The 20,756-nt window shown below is 37.1% G+C and overlaps 1 protein-coding gene across 1 annotated transcript in view; it reads right to left on the minus strand.

Annotated features, from left to right (window-relative positions):
• Positions 1 to 8,769: 8,769 nt before the first annotated feature.
• LOC114662074 (WW domain-binding protein 11) overlaps positions 8,770 to 20,756 on the minus strand; it is a 49,099-nt gene continuing 37,112 nt past the window's right edge. The window contains exons 7-12 of the mRNA XM_051934363.1: positions 18,481 to 18,698; positions 18,122 to 18,352; positions 14,279 to 14,383; positions 12,974 to 13,309; positions 12,678 to 12,857; positions 8,770 to 9,799 (exon numbers count right to left, since the gene is read on the minus strand). Coding sequence (XP_051790323.1) covers positions 9,291 to 9,799; positions 12,678 to 12,857; positions 12,974 to 13,309; positions 14,279 to 14,383; positions 18,122 to 18,352; positions 18,481 to 18,698 — 1,579 coding nt within the window. The 3' untranslated portion in view covers positions 8,770 to 9,290. The remainder of the gene's footprint in view (positions 9,800 to 12,677; positions 12,858 to 12,973; positions 13,310 to 14,278; positions 14,384 to 18,121; positions 18,353 to 18,480; positions 18,699 to 20,756) is intronic.

Consider the following 20,756-nt stretch of genomic DNA (forward strand, 5'->3'; position numbering starts at 1 on the left):
GGGTGAACACCATAAGCTACTCCTGGTCAGTGACAATGCTGCAGTTATTTTAGAAATGGAACGTAAAAGTATTAGCAGAAGTTTGGAACATCTAGTTGAACCAATGGTGTGTTTCTGTTCATATGTGGTGAAGGCAGAAGCTACAATATGTTAAGAATCAATAACCTTTGGGCATCCCTGATATACACTTCTTCAGTTCATTTGTTGTAAATATTTTTAAAGCTTTGTTATCAAGAAACATGACAATATGTGTGTTTTGGTATGGATCAATTTAGGATTAATCTTAGGAAAGATTAATATTTCTTATTTAATTTTAAATGCATCACACTACCATTTTAGAGTCCCAGCATTTGCTTGGTGAGTTGGTAGGATGACTTCTAAGAGGTTGATTTACTTAAAAAAAAGAAGCAGCCAAATTTTAACAACTGTCTGTAGATTATCTATCTTAGTTTTTAAATAAGTATAACTCAGAATGTTCTTCAGTTACTGCCTCAAAGTACACAATAGACACGTGAGCCTGGGTTGTGCTGCATAGTTCTGAGTGTATTCAAAAAGGTTTTGGGAAAGGCTTGTGGTGTGACACAACAGATAAAAACCATTTCCATTTTTCCTACAGAGAAGGAGGTCTCACAAGAAGAAAACTGATGTCACTTCCAGCATCTTAACTCCAATCCTCCCCTTTCACCTTTCTGCACTTCAGATACTGGCACGACAGGAAGATCTTGGCCATGTGCAACCTGAAATCCATCCTGGGCATCACTAGTGACAGCGTTGTCTATATTACTTTTTTTTATTTCAATACTGGCCATTAAACATGGTTACCCTTGGTACCCCAACCCTTTATCTGTTTTGTGCTTCACCTTACATCCTATATCAATGTAGTTATCAAGTAGAGCTGTGGGTTCACAAACCTGGTGATGCACAAGCAGGTCTCAGGTGATACACAAAGAAGCATACAGAATGAAAAATTGGCCTTTAAAAAACAGCAGCTAAACTGATGCCTCCATGTTTTGCTTCAATTCCATTTCTCTCATCTGCTCCATCACAACCCACCTCATTCTCCTTGCCCATGTCCATTGCCTGTCGCCAGTTCGAAGTCTTCCTCTGGTTACATGGGGTTTGACATAATCAATTTCTTGCTCCCCATCTCTTTTTGAGTTGATCCATACCAGAACTGAGACTGCTTGGAAATCTTATGTCAAAGCTGAGAGATGTTTGTGAAAAAGAGCATCTTTAACAGGTGAGTACTCTCTTCCTTACCCCTTCACTCCCTAATGAGAAGATTACACAGTGTGTGTATGTATCTATCTCCTTTAGGTCCTGCCAACAACATTACAGTATTCGTGACTGGCACAGCACCATGAAAATTAACTGCCTTCATCATGAGACAACCATTTTGACAGAAATACTGTAGATGAGGAAAGTAAATCCATTTAATGCTACTATGATTACGGCGAAGAATTAAACTAAGCAAAGGCTAGGAGGAAGAATAGTATTGGTAGCTTTAACTATTAATATGACAAAAATTTGGTAGTCATATTTTTTGGTAAATTCAAGTCCTTTGTGTATCTCGCCGTTGTTATTCATGGAGATTCTCACGTTCTAGTATTATCCGTGTATAGACCTCCTAAATTTAACGCGTCTTACTTTGAGGAATTCTCTGACTTAATGTCAATTTTAATTACGAACTATGACACACTCTTAATAGTCGGCGACTTTAATTTTCATATAGATAATCAATGTGACCAAAAAGTAAAAGAATTCATGAGCCTCCTGGACTCTTGATTTGAGACAGCTCGTTAATCAGCCTACACATAAAGCAGGTCATATGTTAGACTTAGTAATTAGTAAATACTAAAAGTTGATGTAAGGCAGGTCATTGATATTGATCTATCAGACCATTTTCCTCTACTTTTTAATGTAGAAATATTGATAAACATTCATGAGAAGCATATTGTTAAATGCTTCTTTGACTCACCAGCAGCTTTAAAACTTACAAACATTCTAAGCAATCAGTCCGTTTATAGTGCCAACTATAATAGCGAGGAGAATGTAAATAGTAAGGCGGAAAGACTTAATACTAAAGTGAGAGCTGCTGTTGACATAGTTGCACCTGAAAAGACAGTTAAAAAATTTTCTAGCATTGTTATACCATGGAAGACCAAAAGAGTGTCTGATCTAAAGAGAACATGCCGTAGAGTTAAGCGTAAATGGAGGAAAACTAAACTAACTATCCACTATGAAATATTAAAAGTTAAAATAACAGAATACAATAGCACAGTCCGTTTTGAGAGGCTCTGCTATTTATCTAAGATTATAAATAACAATGCTAGTAATTCCAGAGTCTTATTCTCGGCGATTGATCGTCTGTTAAACCCAGGTAACTCAAAGGAATGCCTCCAAAGTACTTCCAGTAAAACCTGTAAGGCTATTGCTGTATTTTTCAATCAAAAAATATTAGAAATAACATAGTATATCTCCTCCTAAACTCCAGTACTCCGTTACAAACAAATTCAATTCTTTCACCAGGATAGATTTACCTGATTTACATAAAATAATTTCTCAACTGAAACACTCCACCTGCGTCCTTGACCCAATACCAACAAGTTTTTTCAAAGAAGTATCGGGCGTGCTAATTGATAATATTCTTGACATAGTAAATTCGTCATTAGATACGGGGGTCTTCCCAGACTGTCTTAAGACTGCTGTAGTTAAATCCCTACTTAAGAAAAATAATCTTGACCCCTCTGCTCTTGAAAATTTTAGACCCATCTCTAACCTGCTTTTCTTAAGTAAAATTCTAGAGAATGCAGTCATTATGCAGTTAAATGACCACCTCAATAAACCTGCTATTCTTGATAAATTTCAGTCAGGTTTTAGAACAAATCACAGCACAGAAACTGCACTTATTAAAGTAGTAAATGATTTGCGGGTAAATGCAGACAGAAGCCATTTATCTGTTCTCATCCTCTTAGATCTGTGTGCCGCATTTGACACCATTGATCATAATATTCTTAGAAATCGCCTTAGTCAATGGGTGGGCCTCTCTGGCAGGGTCTTAAATTGGTTTGAATCCTACCTGGTAGGGAGAAAATTCTTTGTTAGTTGTGGTAATTACAACTCAAAGACACATGATATCCTATATGGTGTTCCACAAGGCTCTATCCTGGGTCCGCTGCTCTTCTCAATCTACATACTTCCGTTAGGTCAGATTATCTCAGGGCACAACGTGAGCTACCACAGCTATGCTGATAACACACAGCTGTATTTATCAATAGCACCTGATGACCCCGATTCTCTTGATTTACTAGCACAATGTCTTACTTGTATTTCTGAATGGATGAATAGTAATTTTCTAAAGCTAAATAGAGAAAACTGAAATTTTAGTGATTGGCAATAATGGATACAATGAGGCTATTAGAAATAAACTGGATGCATTAGGATTAAAAGTCAAGACGGAGGTAAAAAGCTTAGGGGTAACTGTTGACTGTAATCTGAATTTTAAATCGCATATTCATCAGACCACAAGGACAGCATTTTTTCACTTAAGAAACATAGCAAAAGTTAGACCTCTTATAACACTGAAAGATGCTGAGAAATTAGTTCACGCGTTTGTTTTCAGTTGACTAGATTACTGTAACGCACTCCTCTCAGGACTACCCAAAAAAGACATAAATCATTTGCAACTAGTGCAAAAATGCAGCTGCTAGAATCCTAACTAGGAAAAGAAAATCCGAGCACATTTCTCCAGTTTTGATGTCACTACACTGGTTACCTGTGTCCTTCAGGATTGACTTTAAAATTTTGCTTATGGTTTATAAAGCCTTAAATAATCTCCATCCATCTTATATATCGGAATGTCTGACATCTTATATTCCAAATCGTAATCTTAGATCCTCAACTGAGTGTCTCCTTAGAATTCCAAGAGCAAAACTTAAAAGAAGTGGTGAGGCGGCCTTCTGCTGTTATGCACCTAAGATATGGAATAGCCTGCCAATAGGAATTCGCCAGGCTAATACAGTGGAGCAATTTAGAAAACTGCTGAAAACACATTATTTTAACATGGCCTTCTCATAACTTCACTGTAATTTAATCCTGATACTCTGTATATCCAATTCATTATAATAACTATTCATGGTGGCTCTAAAATCCATACTAACCCCTACTCTCTCTTCTGTTTCTTTTTCCGGTTTCTTTGTGGTGGTGGCGCACTCATAGCACCATGATGTTCCAACATTGATGGATTAAAAGCCAGAAGTCTGCATGACCATCATCATCAAGTCCTTCCGTGAGAACCCTAAATACAAAGAGGAATATTTTATTTATGTTAGGTAGAATGCCCAGAGGGGACTGGGCGGTCTTGTGGCCTGGAACCCCTGCAGATTTAATTTTTTTCTCCAGCCATCTGGATTTTTTTTTTGTTATGTCTGTCCTCCCTGGAACATCGGACCTTACTCTTATTCTATATTAACTAATGTTGTCTTATTTTAATTTCTTTTATTTTTCTTTTCTTCATTATGTAAAGCACTTTGAGCTACTTTTGTGTATGAAAATGTGCTATATAAATAAATGTTGTTGTTGTTGTAAATGTGATAATTCATTATGATTTTTATTGGTTAAACATGCTATTTGATTCAAAGGTGCACCTCCTGGACACTAGTTTTGATGAGCCAGGTGTCAAGGAAAGTTCTTCGTCTTAAAAAAATAAAAAAGGCTAATACTTATGTAGAATTGCATAGCTTTACTTATTAATACAACCCATTAAATCCTACAGTATTGTAAAAAATTTAAGTTATACAGCAAACCTGCTAAACTTTACATAGGTTGTTTGCTGTTTGAGCGATTCCTGCACTATACTAATGCAGTTCTATAGATTCAGTGTATTCAAAAGTTCATCTGTTTAAGCAAGTTGAGATGATATTGTTTGAATAGTCCTCTACCGTCATTTCAGTAACAATATAATACTCACGGCAGCTCTGCAATAATCAGAAGAACTAATCTTGCTGCACATTGTAAAAATATGCACTTGGTATAGCTGACTACTACAGAAATTAAAATTTTAGCAACTCCATTATCTTTATATAATTATCTACTTATATATATATATATATATATATATATATATATATATATATATAAAATCCTAAGCCTAAAAGTGCAACGATTTTATGTGACTTTTTATGTCACACTTTTAATTGGCTTATTTTAAAACCTACACATATACAGTGGTGTGAAAAACTATTTGCCCCCTTCCTGATTTCTTATTCTTTTGCATGTTTGTCACACAAAATGTTTCTGATCATCAAACACATTTAACCATTAGTCAAATATAACACAAGTAAACACAAAATGCAGTTTTTAAATGATGGTTTTTATTATTTAGGGAGAAAAAAAATCCAAACCTACATGGCCCTGTGTGAAAAAGTAATTGCCCCCTTGTTAAAAAATAACCTAACTGTGGTGTATCACACCTGAGTTCAATTTCCATAGCCACCCCCAGGCCTGATTACTGCCACACCTGTTTCAATCAAGAAATCACTTAAATAGGAGCTGCCTGACACAGAGAAGTAGACCAAAAGCACCTCAAAAGCTAGACATCATGCCAAGATCCAAAGAAATTCAGGAACAAATGAGAACAGAAGTAATTGAGATCTATCAGTCTGGTAAAGGTTATAAAGCCATTTCTAAAGCTTTGGGACTCCAGCGAACCACAGTGAGAGCCATTATCCACAAATGGCAAAAACATGGAACAGTGGTGAACCTTCCCAGGAGTGGCCGGCCGACCAAAATTACCCCAAGAGCGCAGAGACGACTCATCCGAGAGGTCACAAAAGACCCCAGGACAACGTCTAAAGAACTGCAGGCCTCACTTGCCTCAATTAAGGTCAGTGTTCACGACTCCACCATAAGAAAGAAACTGGGCAAAAACGGCCTGCATGGCAGATTTCCAAGACGCAAACCACTGTTAAGCAAAAAGAACATTAGGGCTTGTCTCAATTTTGCTAAGAAACATCTCAATGATTGCCAAGACTTTTGGGAAAATACCTTGTGGACTGATGAGTCAAAAGTTGAACTTTTTGGAAGGCAAATGTCCCGTTACATCTGGCGTAAAAGGAACACAGCATTTCAGAAAAAGAACATCATACTAACAGTAAAATATGGTGGTGGTAGTGTGATGGTCTGGGGTTGTTTTGCTGCTTCAGGACCTGGAAGGCTTGCTGTGATGGATGGAACCATGAATTCTACTGTCTACCAAAAAATCCTGAAGGAGAATATCTGGCCATCTGTTCGTCAACTCAAGCTGAAGCGATCTTGGGTGCTGCAACAGGACAATGACCCAAAACACACCAGCAAATCCACCTCTGAATGGCTGAAGAAAAACAAAATGAAGACTTTGGAGTGGCCTAGTCAAAGTCCTGACCTGAATCCAATTGAGATGCTATGGCATGACCTTAAAAAGGCGGTTCATGCTAGAAAACCCTCAAATAAAGCTGAATTACAACAATTTTGCAAAGATGAGTGGGCCAAAATTCCTCCAGAGCACTGTAAAAGACTCATTGCAAGTTATCGCAAACGCTTGATTGCAGTTATTGCTGCTAAGGGTGGCCCAACCAGTTATTAGGTTCAGGGGGCAATTACTTTTTCACACAGGGCCATGTAGGTTTGGATTTTTTTTTCTCCCTAAATAATAAAAACCACCATTTACAAACTGCATTTTGTGTTTACTTGTGTTATATTTGACTAATGGTTAAATGTGTTTGATGATCAGAAACATTTTGTGTGACAAACATGCAAAAGAATAAGAAATCAGGAAGGGGGCAAATAGTTTTTCACACCACTGTATGTTTGGTATTGCTCTTTTCAGAATTTATCAAACTTTAATGTGATGTTGTTAGATTTTCAGATTCTTATTCCATTTTTAAATTATAAACTAAAAAATATCAAGAACTCACGTCCCGCGAGATGAGACTTTGTGCCAAGAGATTTAACCACACCTGGGGCCGGAAATAAAAGAGAGTAGGACCGCTGCTGTACAGGCTTTTAAATGTTCAAAGTGCTGCACGAGATGCAGATCACGTGGCACCGCAGCAAGCCAGCATCTGATCGAGCAAAGAGGAGGTTAAAAAAAAAATGTTTCATATTGTATCACCGTTTAAGAGGGGGTTTCAGAGGAGTGACTGCGTCTCCTTGGGGTGCGTTCAGCCCCCCTCTTCACAACACAAGTGGCAGAGACGCGAAGTGGCTGGCACATAGCGCAGGCAACGGTAATATATATATAATATATATATATTTTACTGTACAGTGCTTGCAATAAGTATTGCCTTTCTTGACATTGATCAACAGAAGAAGACTCTAATGTGCAAAACAACCTAAATTAATTATGAACATGAAACACAAAATAATCTATCACATAAGTATTCACTCATTTCAAGTCACTGTTTATTAGATGCACATTAAGCAGCCTTGAGTTTATGGGAACAGGTTTATCAACTTTGCACAGTTGGACACTGACATTTTCCCCCCATATATTTTCATCTTTGCAAAACTGCTAAATCTCTTATGTTGCATGGAGACTGCGAATGAACAGCCTTTTTCTAAGTCCAGATACAAACTCTCAGTTGGAGTGAGATGTGAGATTTGGTTCAGCCACTCTAGAAATGTAACATTTTTTTTTAAGTGATTCCTATGTAGCTTTAGCTTGAGAAAAAGCTCCCAAGTTGCATATTGCTTGCAGATTGTATCAGGTTTCCTCCAGGATGTTCCTTGATTTTGCTGAATCAATTTACACTCATTTCTACCCTTATAAGCCTTCCAGGGTCTTCTTCAGAGAAGCATCCCTCTAACATGATACTGCCACCACCAAGCTTTATAGTGGGGAAGTGTTTTTTTGAACATGTGTAGTGCAAAAATGTAATTTATTCTGATGACCAAAATCTCAATTTTGGTCTCATCAGACCATAGTACATTCTTCCAGTGGACTTCAGTGGCTTTTTCTTCCCCAGTCTCCCATAAGCCTATGATTTGTGAAGCACACAGTCAACAGTTTTTATCTGCACTGTCTCTCCAATCTTAGCCACTGTAGCCTATGAGTCCAACAGAGTTCTCCTAGGTCTCTTTAATCGTCTTCTTGCACGATCATTCAGTTTTTGTGGATGGCCTCCTCTAGGCAGATTTCCACATGTGCCATACTCTTTCCATTTCTTGATGTCTTGATTTAATTGGACTCCAATGAATATTCATTGACTTGGGTATTTTCTAGTCCCCACTTGTGCTTTTCAATCACCTTTTCACCAGGCTGGTTTGAGTGCTCTTTTGTCTTCATTATGTAGATTAAGTCATAACACTGACTCCCTACAAGCTGCACCTTCCACATGCCGGTGTATTTATACAGCAGGCAATTAGATGACAGACAGGTGATCTACACTGAACTAATTATGAGACTTCTGAAACCAAGTGGCTCCACCAGAGATGATTCAGGAGTGTCATATTACAGGAGATAAATTCTTATGTGATCATTTATTTTGTGTTTTAAAAGCAGAAACACATATTTGCTTCTGTTATCAGCAAACTCAAAATGACTTAGGCAGACAGAACAAAAATTATTAGAGTCAAATAAAGACTTCATAAGCTGTAGATACATAGACTTCTTCACAAACATTTGTCAGAAAGTGAAGTTTATTTTTTGTAGATGCACTTAAGTAGCTAGGGAAAACAGAGTACATCATTTTCTGTAGCTTTCAAATTTCTTACATATATTTTTGTGTAATGTTTTATTTTTTGCCTACCATATTCCGAGGAAAACATAGCTGCACAGTTTTCAAAAATCTAGAAGTGATCGGTTCTAAATAAAAATAAACACTAGCAAGAATATCTGCTGTAACATACTTAAAAGTTTAAACTGTGACTACTGATGAGACCAAGTCACATTAATCCAGTACCCTATGGTTAGGGCAGCCAAGACAATGATGGACCAACAGCCATAAACCATAATGTTTTAAACAGACAACTAATTAAAACAAACAATTTTCACTGATCCATAATGACACACTATTAAAAATCTTGAGGAAAAATACAAAAAATAAGTTTATTTTTATCTGTACATCAATTAGAAGCATACAGAACACCCACTGCAGCAAGGAAAGCTGCCTCACTTTGTATAATACATCATCAGAAGACTTTAGATTGAGACACAGGAGTTCGGTTTCTATTATTGAAATTTAGTGCAGACCAATTAAATACACTTCATGACCACACTTAAGTCCAAGTCAATGGAAAAATAGAACCCCCCCCTATAGTAGTCCTTGCATTTCTTTCATAAATGCCTCATAGACATCATCCTTGGTCTGCATGGCCATTACTGAGGTGCTAACAGGATTGCCACTGATACTTGCTGGCTTGGCAGCACCAGCGCTAACCTGACTACTTCGCTGGCTAGTGGCACCAACTCCTGCCAAGTGAAGTTGTTCTTCTTCTCCTTTCCTAAGTGCCTGAACACTAGGAGTTCCCATCTGTTTTTCTCTGCGAACTCTCAGAGCAGTGGGCACGAACCGGGTTACTTCTGCCTTGGGGTTGGTGATCTGTGGTTTGGCACTGATAGTGGCCAGATTTGTGGTTGCCCGTTTCTCAATGGTGGCTCCTCTGGTGTCTACACCAATTTCATCAGATTTAGGCCGGTGGATTAAACTGGGTGGAGCACTTAGCACCCCTGGGTTCACAGGGGGTGGGAATAAACCTGGGGGGGCAGGTCCAAGAGGAGGAGCCATGGGGCGCAGCATTGTGGGGCGTGGTGGGGGTATACCTGGAGAAATGAAGAAGTAAATATCAACCACAGCACCTACAATTCAATATCTAACTATTAACAATATTACAACAAATGCACTAAATAACACCAAAGTTGGACGTGTTAGTCTTTTTTTGAAACTGTAATAACAGTGGACTGATTAATTACATGAGAAAGGATCAGAAGAGTGTCTAGGCAGAATGTGGTTTATGGTTTTATTAACTTAATAACTATAAAAATTGCCGATGCCCAGATTTCACCAGTATATTTCATTTTTTGTTTTGTTCATAACTTTCAAAAATTTTGAAAACATGATCCAAGGCTTACACTAATACTGTCCAGTAAAATCTACAGTTATTTGCAGTCTATACACCACTGGTAATGATAGTGGTTTCTCTGTATATGAAAAAAATGTGTGACCAAGACAAATAAAATGAAAATCAGTTTCCCTTATTGAATCAGGATACTACAACTTAACAATGGAGTGTTAAAGGGCTTGGAGGAATGAGAGAACTACAAAGCAGAGTTGCTGTTCCTTTGGCAGTACGGCAGACAGTTATGAGCTATGTTTAGAATGATCAACTCTAGATGTGCTTGTCAGAGGGATCTCTCATCTGAACCAGGAATTCCTGAATAAGAAATTAGATGGGCAGCCATGTTACTACTCCAGCTCCAGCCTCAAAAGATTAGGCACTAATGAAGAAAGCTCTACAAGAGTATCCTGTAAATGGTGACACATCCATGGACTGAAGGATGCCCAGAGGAGGTGTTTTGGGCTTGAAACCCCACAGATGTACTTTCTCTAGCATCCTACTAACTTAAGTTTTCATTTGCCAGTCTTCCCTGGTCACGCAATCTGATCATAAGTTTGGTTATTAAGCTGGACATTACAATTCTCAATTGGTATAAATAAATAATAATTCCTAATTTTTCCTTTCTTTTTTAACTCTGTTTAGTCAATATCATTATAAAGAGGTGCAACCCAGCCAGGATGGAATTCGGGCCTTGTCCCAGTCGGATGGAAAAAATCATGAATGGACTAGAGGACATATGCTATCAAGCAAAATTTATACCCTAGTGTGAGAGGTGGCAGTATGCTTCTAGCTTGGTTCCTGCTTTTGCCTGGGGTGTGTAGTGTGGAGATGAGGCCTTGTTGAGGTCCTTGGGGTCCACCAAGGTATGCTATAGGGAGAGAACTTCCCTGGTGCATACAGCTTCTGTTTGGCCTGGAATCGCTTCCATCAGGCAATGCAACGGCACCACATGTACTCCTGCATGCTATATAAAATGAGCCACTCTACCTCAGTCAGGTCAGAGTTGTTAGGTGGAAGACAACACATAACAAAAGAGGACAGCAAGGAGACGGAAATGTTGCCATTATTGTATGGCACAGTGTTGGACTGTGTTTAAAACCTGTCAAGATACTATTGAATAATAAATATGTTTATTTTAACCTAGAATTGTGTTTTGTGGAGTTGTGTCTGGAGTTCAGGGTTCTGTGACACACACCCTACTAGTCACAATGCACACATATATACATACTGTATACACACATACATACTACATTATATTATTCACTCGCTGGCCACTTTACTAGATACACCTTGCTAGTACTGGACTGGACCCCCTTTTGTCTTCACAACTGCCATAATTCTTTGTGGCATAGGTTAAAAAGTTGCTTGAAACAATCCTCAAGGATTTTAGTCCATATTGACATAACATCACATAGTTGTTGCAGATTTGTCAGCTGCACATCCATGATGTGAATCTCCTGTTCCACCACAACACAAAGGTGCTGAACTGGATTGAGATTTGATGACTGTGGAGGCCATTTGAGTACAGCGAACTCATTGTCATGTTCAAGAAACCAATTTGAAATGATTTGAGCTATGTGACATGGCACGTTATCCAATAGGAAGTAGTCATCAGAAGATGTTATAATTGGATGGCCATGGTCAGCAACAGTACTCAGGTAGGCTGTGGCATTTAAGTGATGTTCAATTGGTACTAAGGGTCCCAAAGTGTGCCAAGATATCCCCTTCACCATTACATCACCACCACCTGCCTGAACCACTAATACAAGGTAGGATGGATCCATGCTTTCATGTTGTTGACATCAAATTCTGACCCCATCCGAATGTCGCAGAAGAAATTGAGACTCATCAGGTCAGGCAACATTTTTCCAATCTTCTATTGTGCAATTTTAGTGAAGCCATGTGAACTGTAGCCTCAGTTGTCTGTTCTTAGCTGACAGGAGAGGCACCCAGTGTGGCCCGTCTGCTTCAAGGTTTGACATGCTATGCATTCAGAGATGCTCTTCTGCATACCTCGGGTTGTAAAGACTGGTTATTTCAGTTACTGTTGCCTTTCTATCAGTTCAAAACAGTTTAGCATGACCTCTGGCATCAGCAAGTCATTTTCGTCCATAGAACTGCCGCTCACTGAATATTTTCCTTTTTTGGAATATTCTCTGTAAACCCAAGAGATGGTTGTGCGTGAAAATCCCAGCAGATTAGCAGTTTCTGAAATACTCAGAACAGCCCATCTGGCACCAAAAATCATTAAATCACCTTTCTTCGCCATTCTGATGCTCAATTTGAACTTCATCAGGTTGTCTTGACAATGTCTACATTCCTAAATGCACTGAGCTGCTGCCATGTTATTGGCTGATTAGATATTTATGTTAACAACCAGCTGAATAGATGTACCTAATAAAGTGGCCATTCGATGAATATATTTTATTAACCCCAAAGGGAATTCACATGCATACAACAGCAGAAACAAATTTGCCGGACAAACAATAGAGCCAACTGATATGTAAACAAAAATATAAATACATACATATACACATATACAACATGAACAAGAATGGGTAGACAAAGTGAAGGATATTTACCAGGTGGTGCAGGAGGTGGTAGCCGAGGAGGAGGTCCACGGGGAGGAGGACCTGGTGGCAAACCTGGAGGAGGACCTGGAGGTGGTCCTGGTGGGCGGCCAGGTGGAGGGCCAGGAGGAAGCAATCTTGGTGGCGGACCCCTCATTCCTGGCATAGGTGGTCTCAGGAAGGGGGGTGCACCTAATGTTGGTAAAAGTAAAAAATGTTGGGTTAAAATTTTAAATATTAAAATAAGTTTAAAGTAAACAAGCACAAATAGGCCAATAATCTTCAGTAAAACGTTAGGTTAAACCTACCAGGTGGTGGACCTGGAGGTGGCCCAGTAGGTGGTCCTGGAGGTCTTATTGGTGGAGCTGGGGGTGGTCCAAGTGGAGGTGGAACAGGCATTGGCGGGGCCTGCATGTGTGAGGGAGGTGGCTGTGTAGGAACTCCAGGCACAACTGGAGGAGGAAGTCGTGGTTGACCAAGAGGTGGAGGTGGCTGCTGTGGAGGTGGCTGCTGCTGCTGTGGAGGCAGCTCTGAACCTGACTGTTCATCTGTGTCAGAATCCTCAGATTCATCTGTGTATTCTTGCTCGTCATTCTCATCATCTTCTTCTTCTTCTTCCTCTTCTTCATCTGGGATGGACTGACCTTAGGGGTCAAGAAAATACATTTTAAATTAGTACAATCTTCTACAATATGGCCTTTACATATCAAAAGCTAATTAACACAAAACATATTCACCTACCTAACATGTAACAGAATTATATTTGAATTTTATATAAAATTAAGTCACCTAAGTAGACAGATAAGGTTAATAATGTGTAATTTTTCAGTTTCTTATTTTGATCAAATTAAGCTTTATAAATACTGGATCTTCATGAGGTTATTTTTAGGAACTGTTCGTTTTTAAGCTTGGATTATTTCTTCATCCAAAATAATTTCAGTGGGATAGAGCATTCCATTTCAACAAAACAAAATAAAAAAATAAAATTATGTCAATCATATAGTCTTTCAATACATATTGCTTGGTGTTACATTCTAACAATTGATCTACACTACTAGACGAAGATTTAATATTTGCTTAGTTAATTGCTATGGTGTCGTTTGGGATTATTCTCACAACACTACTGGGAACAGTACTCAAAAGTAAAACAAATATTTAGCTAGGCTTACTTATTTGAGTCCAGATGCTTTTCCCAGAAATTGGGATCCCCAAATTCCCAACATGTCATGTAAGAAAAAATAATTTTATAAAGTCTTAAGTCCTACTTATTAAGCTATGGTTAAAAGCAGTCAAAGATAACAAAAGTACAGCCTTCTAAAAATAAACATGAAGCATGTTAATTATAACTAAATAAAACATAGGTTTCACTTGCAAACTCTCTAAAATGATGATAGTGAACTATACTGATGAAGTGGTTTCCAAACTTCTGTGATGACTACAGAATGATTTTATGTTTAAACGAATAAGTCATGTACAGTACAAAACAAAACTAAGAATATTGGAGCATTGGTAAGGAGACAAAAACAAATGTTTATTCAAAGAAGGAAATAAAAGGACCAAAGTTGCCAAAAAAGATTTGTGTTTCTCATATCCAGCCAAATTGATATACGCACCAGCCATTCGTAACATCATAGCCTGTACAGGAGTGATCTCCTTAATCTTCTTCCTTCGGCTTTTCTTCGACTTCTCCTGAACATCAGCAAAGCGCACACTACGTCCTTTAAAGAAATGAAGGAAGACAACAAACTTTTTATGGATAAAAGTTACATAAATTAGCACAACAAATTAACAGCAATTCTTAACTAGATTATTCTGTGGGATGTAATAGTCAGCAATATGGCAGTACGTCTATATTTAAAACTATGATAATTAGTAGCTATTAATATCTCAGTAACTTATCATTTTACATTTGTTGGTAAATGTATGTTTTGACACTGAAGCATCTGCTCTAAGCCTCATTTGGGGAGGCATGTTGGCAGGGGTGGTAGTGGAGATTCTGAAGAATGTCACTGAGGGTTAAAAAATTTTAAAACATGCTATTTTTATTTTTCTATCTAGAAAAATAAACTGTAGAAAGTAATTCTAAAATACAAAATCCATACAATATTAAACAATGTTTATTTTTTATGATGGGATGTCAGTGGTTTCATTCACCAAGTCATCAGGAAAAAATGTAATCACATCCTAGTTGTTTCAATTCTGATATTGTATTCTTGCAGGAGATCCATTTTAATAGTAAAGTGTCAACCAAGGTAGAAGAGAGACTCATAAGTTTTTAACTCTAAGATAAGAACCCATTTCACAGCTACAAGTACAAAATTGGCCTCTGAAGGGCACTATATTATGGTGATGGGGAAAATGAACAAAACTAAACTAACTTTGCTTAGCATATACAACCCATTGGTATAACAAGGAATTTATAGTCTATGTTCTTTCTATAATTTTGAACAGTCATTCTTATAAACAAAAATGACAAGTTTTAAATGTGCATTATAATCCCACTTTAGACAGGTCATCAGAACCTGCAAATACAATATGTAAAATTAATATGCTATCATTTTATCAAGGAGGAGTACAACCAACCTGCACCCACATTTGAGACAACAATCATTTTCTTGTTAGTGCATGACAGTTGCTCACGAATTGACTAATTTAATAATTACTACACTCTGAGAAATCTGTCAGTATTACTGATTGAACTTTCAAAAAGCAATCCAGTCCTTTATTTCATATTAACTGACAAAGGGTTTATTAAATTACAGTAACTTTCAGACAAACTGAAATTTTTATAGAGATGAAACTATCTGTAAATATATCTGGGGGAATACTCTGGTAAACACTTAAAATATTTTTGAGGGACAAATAATTTCATGTTTTGCACAAATATAAATTGTGAAAGGGGGGGGGGGGCATTAATCATCCTTGAAATGTCCCAAACCAGTCAGGAATATGCAAGATCTTCCAAAGTTGAAAACTTTGTCATTACAAAGAACTCTATTTTTCACCACAAGGGAAACTGGACAAAATCTTATTTGGTCACTTTCAATATTAATACAAATACAATTTTAGATCAACAAGTACAAAAGAAGGAACTTCAGAAAACATTTACAAAAATAGTCATGCAGTTTAAACTATGGTTACTCAAAGACATAAATAACATATTTAAGGTATATTACATGATTTTTGTACATGTCAGAACGCAATGCCAAAGCTCTCAATGCAGTCAGCACAGAAGAATTGAATAAATCATTGATAACCATTACAATCCAAGATGATATTAACTCCCTACAAAGCAGGGAAGTCAGGGCTCCATTTTAGTAACTGCTGAATTTTTACAGAAAGCTATTTCTTAAATTAGACCCATTAAAAAAAATTTTATTTATGCAAGCTGGGAAAGGTAACACACTACTGAAAAGATTACTTCCAGCTATATGTGTCAACATTTGAGAGTCAGTGGGGTTGTTCATGTTATAGATCCATGGTGTACTACATTCTTTTTTCCCCAATTTTTTAAGCCTTTTTCGTTGCAGTAATGAACTTTGGTGCACTGAATCTTTTCTGGCATTATTTTTGTATGAATTTGTACTTTCTGAATTATTTCTGTCTATTATTTGAGCTCCAGGGCTCCTATGGAGCTTGTATCTATGCTGTAAGTAATTATTACCATTTTCTCAAAGCAGAATAAAAAGCTCTTAAAGAGTGTACTTCATACAGACCAATTTTTCTAAATGACTGTAATGGCATAAAAATAAGCCGTATGAAGATATTAATGTTCAAAACTCACAATACTGAACTGTCCTTTAATCAATATATAAAATAAGAAAAAGGACTGAAAAGGAGAACTCAGAAATGTGTACTGTGTGATCTAGCACTGATTAACCTGCCAGTAATAAGAACACCTGAGTGAATACCCAGCAATTAGAAAACTTGCACCTTTAAACTTTATTTAAACAGAGTCTCCTTGGACATTATAACTCTAGAATCTTTAATCCTATGTTAAACACAGTATATATTTTTAAAATAACTGCTATAGATTTATTTTAAACTCTGTATCTTTACTGACTTGAAATTAGTATCTTTTAGAACATTCTTTTAGAATTTTAAATAGGGAGGTTAATTTATTAGACCTATGGTAATTATGATCAGACAAACTACAACAGAAAGGGAAACTCTAATTTAGAGGGAAGTTAGGCCTTTAAGCTTGAGTGCATGCTGGGCAGAAAGGAAGGAAGGGAGGAAGGCAGGTAGGCAGAACAGTAGAGACAAAAGCAAGGAGAGCCAAGAAGAATCCTTAAGAAATTGGGAAGAACCTATGTGGACTCACATGACCAGGAATTGCACGGACAGGTTACAATACTTCCTTTGGTTTTTTTTTTTTTTTAGCAGAGCTTCAGCCAAACAATTTACTGCCTGACAACATCAATGACTGTAAAAGTATTGCAAGTTTAGCTGCAATCTTGGCTTGTCTTTTTCCTTTTTCCATTTTGCCACGGAATGGCAAATATGAGACACCAGACAGGTAAGACTCTGTACCCGATATCCCTGTTCCCTAGCAGCTGCATCACATGTATTATACTTCCAGCTAAGTGTTTGTCATTTTTCACAGACACAGAAGCCCACCCGTACGATTAGCAACAAAATTAAACCTATTTAATTTTGCAGTAGTGAGTCCTACAGCACTAAGGTGGAGTTGCTAGGGAAGTCAAACCCTCCATAAACAGTATTCTTAGGTAGGCACCACAATTGTCCACAACTCACTAACTGGCTTTCTTGATAGAGCAGGCTGATAAAAAAAAAAAAATCAACATTTATGCCAATTGGATAATATTACATTTATTATGGCTGGGATGGGAGTAACTAGATTAGGTTAAAATAGGCAGAAAGCAAAAGAGCTAAATAAACATAAGGGAATTCTATGGGAAAACAAACAAGCATCAACACTATAGTAAGCAAAAATGTAACTTGAAATCAACTACTTCTTGACCATATACTTTGCTAAGCTTCATTCTAACTATCTCTACAATTCTAAATGGAGCCAACAATGAAATGATTTCAAAGAATGAAATTGAAATATATAAAATGTAATTTTAATATAGTACCTCACACTAACTTGTTTTAATGATACAATTATAACTTTAGTCATAATAGAACTTTCACTTTAAGAAACGATGCCCATGAATGGCCACATAAAAATTTGCAGTATCTAAGTTCAAAAAATCCATGCTCCACTTCAAAGTCTGCTCTATGATGCTAACGGTTGTTAATTAGTAACATAACCTTAAAGAAACAAAAATAAACAGATACATCCAAGCATAACAATATCAAATCCATATTAATCTAATTCAGTGTCAGAGGGCTAAAGCATATCCTAGCAAAAATGATTGCAAGGCAGAGTGAAAAGCTACAATGTCTCAAAATCCTTACATACAGCATTAGCCTCAAATATATATCAATACCTTGTTTTTCTGTGATGCCATCAGAAATTATACTTCTCCCAAGATCATCCTTAAGTTCAATTTCTTCATCATCATCCTCCTCATCACCTTCTCCATCCCGGTCATCATCATCTGTCCGGTCATCTTCCACATCTTCTGAATCACTGTTGCTATCTCCTCCACTGCCTCCGCCCCGACCACCAACTTCCATATCATCATCATCTGAGTGGAAACCTTCCATTTCATTTTCAGCTGTGACAAGAATAAAGAATTTTGTAAATAAAATGGCTCATTTTATTTATTATAGCTTTGCAAAGTACATCAAGCTGTTCTAAAAATTTTATAAATAACAAATTTCATAAAATGTAACCACTATTTACCTGCCTCTGGGTCATACAATACTCCTTCATCCTCCCTTCTATAGGTACCTCCGTGGCTTTGGAGAGGAGTAAATCCCACTTTGCGGCCATACATTTGGAGTACTTGTAAAGGCGGTGGTCCTGGCGGAGGGCCAGGAGGCTTTTTAAAAGGGGGCAATCGAGGTACACCTACTGCTGGTGGTGGGACTGTCAAAGACAAAACTGTTTTGCCAGATGGCCTTTAAAGAAAGGGAGAGAGAGAAAAAAGGAAAAAAAAAAAAAAAGAATATGAAATAACCGGGCAAGCAAGAAAAATTCTATAATTATTTAAAATAATGGAACTCTACAAATATTAATAGCATTTTTTCCAAAATAATTAGTCAACAATTAGAGACACCAATGTATAAAAATAAAAATACCAGTTATAAGACAGGGAGTATGACTTTGTGGATAAGGAACTGGACTACAAAATGCTGGGTTCTTGAATCAACACAATCAATGACAGTTTATCCACTGGTGCTCTGACAATAAAAAAAATTACACGTATTCTATAATCATAAATACTGGCACCAAGAAGCGTTTGTCAGATTTGCATAAAATTGACCTTCATCACAGAAGACCAATAAACCACTGCCATAAGGAAGTGAAAAGGTTTAGGGTCCTCATTCAGAGAAATTACACTGGGCCCTCAATTCTCACAAGGGATGATAGAGAGCCAAAAACAGCAGTAATATTCATAAATCAAGAACCAATTGTGGACAAGATTCCAGTTCATTAAATGACAAAGAAAAGTGTTTTTTTTTACAATGAATAATAAATTCTTAATAATAGCTAGGCATTGTAATAGTTGGGAGCATACACCGATAGAACATTACCATACCCACTACATGACAAACCACCTGAATTGGGACCCAAGTGCAGTTGGCAACACCTCAGCACCACACTGGAACAGTGTGAGGGTTTTTTATGTTGGCTGGATTACCAATTCTGCCACCAACCCCCAAATTTACCCTGTAAGTTGGAGGACCTGATTGCAGGGTTGGATGCAGATTAATGCCATACCCAGGATGAAGCAATTAATTTTTTTTTTTTTTTTTTTTAAATACATTCTCTCCAAAATGCTGGTATAACAAGCTACTCAAAATTAGAGTGATATATAATTTTGTGTATGTTGCAGCCTCCTTTCTGCATCACACTGCCACTATTTTGTTTTTCACATAACACTATATACTTGACGCTTGACTGTTATTAAAGTATTCAGCTGATGTGTGTATAGCTTGTGTTATAGTTAGAAGAGAATATGCAGTATATCTGGCAGGGAGAAAGAGCCTGAAACTTAGTCCTATTAGAAGAGTACAGCAAAGGTGATAAAAAGTATGTATCAAAATTTAGTAGCATCAGTACCTAGTTTTAATCAATCATTAAGATTAGAATTTTCAGGTTAAAATATGTACAGTATATGTTTCAATGTTTTCAAATGCAGGGCAACAATTATGAGGGCTACATACTTATAGGATTCTCAAAAGTATCAAAACATTGCTACTGTAAGTATTGATTGTAACATTTTAAAATTGCATCACTAATGTACTTTTTTTCTTCAAGGTACTGATTTGATAGTCTAGATTACAAATGTCTTTTCAAGTTAGTCATTGCTCAAGTTGTAGCCCCATTTTCACCCACTCACCTGTGTTAACAAGACAGCAATTTCAGCAATGTCAGAGCCTTCACTTGCACACTTAACTGACAAACTAACAAATAGGGCAGCCAATATCTGGAAATACTATTGTATTATTTGTAGCAAATGGGGACACAAAATGCATGAAAGCCTTTATTTTAGCTAGTTTAAAACATCAAGACAGGGATCTTCAATTACTTTTACATGTGGGTCAATTTTACTCTGTGCCACTCATTTTGATTTTTATACTCTCACCACAAAGTCTCCTGTTGTAGCACATTACTTTATTTTATTACATGCGATTTTAAAATTAAATTTAATCAAATTTACTACGTTTCTTGAGAAAAATGTGGAAGTTACCAAGACAATGTAGATTGCTTTTCTGAACAATTATTTAGAAAAGAACAAAACACACAATCTAATGCATTTCTGGATACATTACAGACACCACAAATAGATGCTTTAAGTGCTGAGGAACTGGATAAACCTCTGACGCTAACAGGATTACTAGATGCTATAAAGTCACTTCAAAGCGGGAAATCAGCAGGCCCTGATGGTTACCCCGTAGAATTTTATAAGAAATTCTCCACTCAGCTAGCTCCCCTCTTATTGGCAACATTTA

Source organism: Erpetoichthys calabaricus, chromosome 12, assembly GCF_900747795.2.
Source record: "Erpetoichthys calabaricus chromosome 12, fErpCal1.3, whole genome shotgun sequence".
Taxonomy (NCBI): Eukaryota; Metazoa; Chordata; class Cladistia; order Polypteriformes; family Polypteridae; genus Erpetoichthys; species Erpetoichthys calabaricus.